This window comes from Aquarana catesbeiana, linkage group LG06, assembly GCF_042186555.1.
Source record: "Aquarana catesbeiana isolate 2022-GZ linkage group LG06, ASM4218655v1, whole genome shotgun sequence".
NCBI lineage: Eukaryota > Metazoa > Chordata > Amphibia > Anura > Ranidae > Aquarana > Aquarana catesbeiana.
Window position 1 is genome coordinate 409,677,353 of NC_133329.1, and position 6,000 is coordinate 409,683,352.

The 6,000-nt window shown below is 54.6% G+C and overlaps 1 protein-coding gene across 2 annotated transcripts in view; it reads right to left on the reverse strand.

The window, feature by feature from the left end:
- Positions 1 to 3,273, reverse strand: part of HSPBAP1 (HSPB1 associated protein 1) — a 115,583-nt gene extending 112,310 nt beyond the window's left edge. The window contains exon 1 of one of the 2 annotated variants that reach the window (XM_073634481.1): positions 3,146 to 3,250. In XM_073634481.1, the coding sequence (XP_073490582.1) occupies positions 3,146 to 3,167 (22 nt within the window). In that variant the 5' untranslated portion in view covers positions 3,168 to 3,250. Of the gene's footprint in view, positions 1 to 3,145 lie in introns of both variants that reach the window. The other variant, XM_073634480.1, reaches the window with a different exon arrangement.
- Between the last annotated feature and the right edge of the window lie 2,727 nt (positions 3,274 to 6,000).

Consider the following 6,000-nt stretch of genomic DNA (forward strand, 5'->3'; position numbering starts at 1 on the left):
CCCTCCCCCCCCCGTCACATCAGAGGTCCCCCCCCCGTCACATCAGAGGTCCCCCCCCGTCACATCACATCAGAGGTCCCCCGTCACATCACATCAGAGGTCCCCCGTCACATCACATCAGAGGTCCCCCGTCACATCACATCAGAGGTCCCCCCATATCACATCAGAGGTCCCCCCGTCACATCAGAGGTCCCCCCCGTCACATCAGAGGTCCCCCCGTCACATCAGAGGTCCCCCCTCCGTCACATCAGAGGTCCCCCCCCATCACATCAGAGGTCCCCCCCCCATCACATCAGAGGTCCCCCCCATCACATCAGAGGTTCCCCATCCCATCAGAGGTCCCACCCCCCCCATCACATCAGAGGTCCCCCATCCCATCAGAGGTTCCCCATCCCATCAGAGGTCCCCCCATCACATCAGAGGTCCCCCCATCACATCAGAGGTCCCCCGTCACATCACATCAGAGGTCCCCCGTCACATCACATCAGAGGTCCCCCGTCACATCACATCAGAGGTCCCCCGTCACATCACATCAGAGGTCCCCCAATATCACATCAGAGGTTCCCCCATATCACATCAGAGGTTCCCCCATATCACATCAGAGGTCCCCCCGTCACATCAGAGGTCCCCCGTCACACACATCAGAGGTCCCCCCCGTCACATCAGAGGTCCCCCCCGTCACATCAGAGGTCCCCCATCACATCAGAGGTCCCCCCGTCACATCAGAGGTCATTCCCCCCTTCCCCCATTGTATAACCTCCCCCACTGTACTTCTTTACCCTCCCTGCAGTACTTCTCTCCCACCACTAGATGTCCTCAGTCTGCAGGGTTTAATGATGTCCAGTGTCATCTATCCCACTTCCTGAGCCTGGGCTGTCATAGGCCTGCCCCCAGCCTGTGATAGCTTTTTCTCTCTCTCTATATATATATAGATACACAGTATATATTATATTAGTATTTTATGATCTCAGTTTTGTGAGATACTGTGTGTTTGTGTATATATATGTACACACACACAGTATCTCACAAAACTGAGTACACCCCTCCTTTAACCCTCCCCCTTCTGTATTCTGATATATACTGCCCTGCTTTGTCTTCATGTGGGTGATGGACAAGAAATGTGAGTGGCCCCCCTCTATGTGCTGCCTTCCACCAGGGTACTTCTTTCCTCTCCCCGCAGTACTTCTCTCCTGCCAATAGATGCCCTCAGTCTTCAGGAATGAGTGACAGCCAGTGTCATCCAGCACACTTCCTCTGAGCCCTGGCTGTCATGGCCCCACCCCCCAGCCTGTGATTGGATAGGAGGAGTAGACTGATGAGCTCATCTCTCTGTCGCTCTGCTCTCACCTCCTATCAGCATGCTTTTTGTCAGGGCTTTGTTTCAGCGGGGAACGCAGTTCTATCAACTCCAGCACTGAATGTATATAATAGTAAAGGGTGTGGGGTTTGCTGGGGGATCTATTGTCTCTGTTTTTGTGTGAGGGTCTATTATTGCCGAGGGGGTGTCATATAGTGGTAGAGATCTACTGTTGAGGGAGAGGTCTATTGCTGCTGGCTGCTCGTAGATCTGTTGTTGCTGATGGGGGGGGGTCTAATGTTGCTGGGGTGAATCTTTTTTTATTGGATGTAGTATTCAGTTGTGGGTGGCCCATTGGTGGTGTGTGAGTGTGTGGCGGAAGGGTCTATTGTATGGAGGATCTATTGTTGTTGGGGTGGAGTCCATTGTTGTGTGGGGTCTATTGTTGCTGGGGTGGGATCTACTGTTGCTGGGGTGGAGTCCATTGTTGCTGGTTGTAGGGGATCTATTTTACTGTTTTTCTTGTTATCATTAACAAATTTCATACAAATGATTTAGCACCACAAAATTATACTTGGCTCTGTATTCTGTAAAAGGGACGGTGCTTGGAGGTGGGTAGGGGGTGGAACCAAGGGACGGTGCTCAGAGATGGGTGGAACCAAGGGGCGGTGCTCGGAGGTGGGTAGGGGGTGGAACCAAGGGACAGTGCTCAGAGATGGGTGGAACCAAGGGACGGTGCTCGGAGGTGGGTAGGGGGTGGAACCAAGGGACGGTGCTCAGAGATGGGTGGAACCAAGGGACGGTGCTCGGAGGTGGGTAGGGGGTGGAACCAAGGGACGGTGCTCAGAGGTGGGTAGGGGGTGGAACCAAGGGACGGTGCTCGGAGGTGGGTAGGGGGTGGAACCAAGGGACGGTGCTCAGAGGTGGGTAGGGGGTGGAACCAAGGGACGGTGCTCGGAGGTGGGTAGGGGGTGGAACCAAGGCACGGTGCTCGGAGATGGGTAGGGGGTGGAACCAATCGACGGTGCTCGGAGGTGGGTAGGGGGTGGAACCAAGGAACGGTGCTTGGAGGTGGGTAGGGGGTGAAACCAAGGCACGGTGCTCGGGAGATGGGTAGGAGGTGGAACCAAGGGACGGTGCTCGGAGGTGGGTAGGGGTGAAACCAAGGAACGGTGCTTGGAGGTGGGTAGGGGGTGAAACCAAGGGACGGTGCTTGGAGGTGGGTAGGGGGTGGAACCAAGGGACGGTGCTCGGTGGTGGGTAGGGGGTGGAACCAAGGGACGGTGCTCGGTGGTAGGTAGGGGGCGGAGACAAGGGACGGTGCTCGGAGGTGGGTAGGGGGTGGGACCAAGGGACGGTGCTGGGAGGTGGGTAGGGGGTGGAACCATGGGATGGTGCTCGGAGGTAGGTAGGGGGGTAGGGGGTGGAATCAAGGTACAGCTATCGAAAGGTAGGGGGCGGAGACAAGGGACGGTGCTCGGAGGTGGGCAGGGGGCGGAGATAAGGGATGGTGCTCGGAGGTGGGCAGGGGGCGGAGACAATTGGTGACTCATTAAGGGGGAGTTTCTGCACCTATTCCCTGAGAAAAGAATAAGCCCTGCTCCTTGTCCCATCATGGAGATTTCCCTTCACTTCCCATCCAAACAGGAAGTGAGAGGAAATCCCTGCAAATTTAGGGAATTCCTTAGGGATCCCCTGATCACCAGAACAGAAACAATTCATCTCTATTACCTTTCTGGGGACAACCCAAAATTGGGGATTTTCTTTTACTTTCAATTATGCAGTTTATCTCAGTCACCATTGCTGGGAGTTGTGGTGTCTCTCAGCCCTGTATGGAGGGAAGTGTACCTGTGTCTGATGTGTGATCCATCCCCAGCACACAGCATGCTTCTCCCAGGAAACCTCCCACTCCTCTGAGCTGAGAACACACTGGGAAGTCATTTACGTCTCCAATTTATGGAGGCCGCCATTTTGTCGGAGACCAAGAGGCTTCCCACATGGTCAGCGGAGGGCGGGGCTGCTAGGAAGGTAGGGCTTTGTCCCATTGTCTCTCTGATCTCACCTTTTATGTGGTGGGGTGACGTCACTTAGTGGGCGGGGCAGGGAAGGCGGATGTTTTCAGCTTGTGACTTCCGGTCGGTATCCCGGCAGATCGGTGGAGAGTTCCGGGTAGAAAAGGTTCCGGGGAAGGGAGAAGAGCCGGGAGAGGGATGGAGGAGCGGCGGCCTCTCCTGGCCAGGTCCCCCCGGGTGTTCGGGCGGCGCTGGTTGGTCCTCATTGTGTTCTCCTGTCTGGGCTTCCTCCAGGGATTAGTATGGAACAGCTGGGGGCCCATCCAGGTCTCCGCCCGGGCCGTGTACGGCTTCTCCCCCCTGGACATCGCCCTGCTCGTCCTCTGGGGACCCATCGGGTTCTTACCCTGCTTCTTCTTCATGTGGATGATGGACAAGAAGGGTGAGTGACCCCCCAATATATACACCCCTCCCCCAATGTACCCCTAATATACCCCCTCCCCCCCATTGTACCCCCCATATACCCCTCCCCCTATATACCCCTAATATGTACCCCTAATATATACCCCCCTCCCCCCCCAATATACCCCTCTATACCTCCCAATGTACCACTAATATATACCCCTCCCCCCCATTGTACCCCCATATACCCCTCCCCCTATATACCTCCCAATGTACCCCTAATATACCCCCTCCCCCCCATTGTACCCCCATATACCCCTCCCCCTATATACCCCCCCAATGTACCCCTAATATGTACCCCTAATATATACCCCTCCCCCCCATTGTACCCCCATATACCCCTCCCCCTATATACCTCCCAATGTACCCCTAATATACCCCCTCCCCCCCATTGTACCCCCATATACCCCTCCCCCTATATACCTCCCAATGTACCCCTAATATACCCCCTCCCCCCCATTGTACCCCCATATACCCCTCCCCCTCTATACCTCCCAATGTACCCCTAATATATACCCCCCCAATATACCCCTCTATACCTCCCAATGTACTCCTAATATATACCCCTCTCCCCACTATATACCCCCAATGTACCCCTATATACCCCCCTCCCCCCAATGTACCCCTAATATACCCCTCCCCCTATATACCTCCCAATGTACCCCTATATACCCCCCTCCCCCCAATGTACCCCTAATACCCCTCCCCTATATACCCCCCTCCCCCCAATATACCCCTCCCCCTATATACCTCCCAATGTACCCCTAATATACCCCTCTCCCCACTATATACCCCCAATGTACCCCTAATATACCCCCTCCCCCCCATTGTACCCCCATATACCCCTCCCCCTATATACCCCCCCAATGTACCCCTAATATGTACCCCTAATATATACCCCCCTCCCCCCCAATATACCCCTCTATACCTCCCAATGTACCACTAATATATACCCCTCCCCCCCATTGTACCCCCATATACCCCTCCCCCTATATACCTCCCAATGTACCCCTAATATACCCCCTCCCCCCCCATTGTACCCCCATATACCCCTCCCCCTCTATACCTCCCAATGTACCCCTAATATATACCCCCCCAATATACCCCTCTATACCTCCCAATGTACTCCTAATATATACCCCTCTCCCCACTATATACCCCCAATGTACCCCTATATACCCCCCTCCCCCCAATGTACCCCTAATATACCCCTCCCCCTATATACCTCCCAATGTACCCCTATATACCCCCCTCCCCCCAATGTACCCCTAATACCCCTCCCCTATATACCCCCCTCCCCCCAATATACCCCTCCCCCTATATACCTCCCAATGTACCCCTAATATACCCCTCTCCCCACTATATACCCCCAATGTACCCCTAATATATACCCCTCCCCCTATATACCTCCCAATGTACCCCTATATACCCCCCTCCCCCCAATGTACCCCTAATATACCCCTCCCCCCCATTGTACCCCCATATACCCCTCCCCCTATATACCTCCCAATGTACCCCTATATACCCCCCTCCCCCCAATGTACCCCTAATATATACCCCTCCCCTATATACCCCCCTCCCCCCAATATACCCCTCCCCCTATATACCTCCCAATGTACCCCTAATATATACCCCTCCCCCACTATATACCCCCCAATGTACCCCATATATACTCCCCCCCCCCCCCCAATGTACCCCCATATATACTCCCCCCCCTAATGTACCCCCATATATACTCCCCCCCCCCCCCCCAATGTACCCCCATATATACTCCTCCCCCCCCTAATGTACCCCCATATATACTCCCCCCCCCCCCCCTAATGTACCCCCATATATACTCCCCCTCCCCCCCAATGTACCCCCATATATGGTCCACTGGGTAGCACAGTGGTGTAGTGGGTAGCACAGTGGTGTAGTGGGTAGCACAGTGGTGTGGTGGATAGCACTTTCGCCTAGCAGTAAGAAGGGTCGCTGGTTCAAATCCTCAACCACGACACTACCTGCCTGGAGTTTGCATGTTCTCCCTGTGCCTGCGTGGGTTTCCTCCGGGTACTCCGGTTTCCTCCCACACTCCAAAGACATGCTGGTAGGTTAATTGGATCCTGTCTAAATTGTCCCTAGTATGTATGAATGTGAGTTAGGGATCTTAGATTGTAAGCTCCTTGAGGGTAGGGACCGATGTGAATGTACAATGAATATGTAAAGCGCTGCGTAAATTGACGGCGCTAT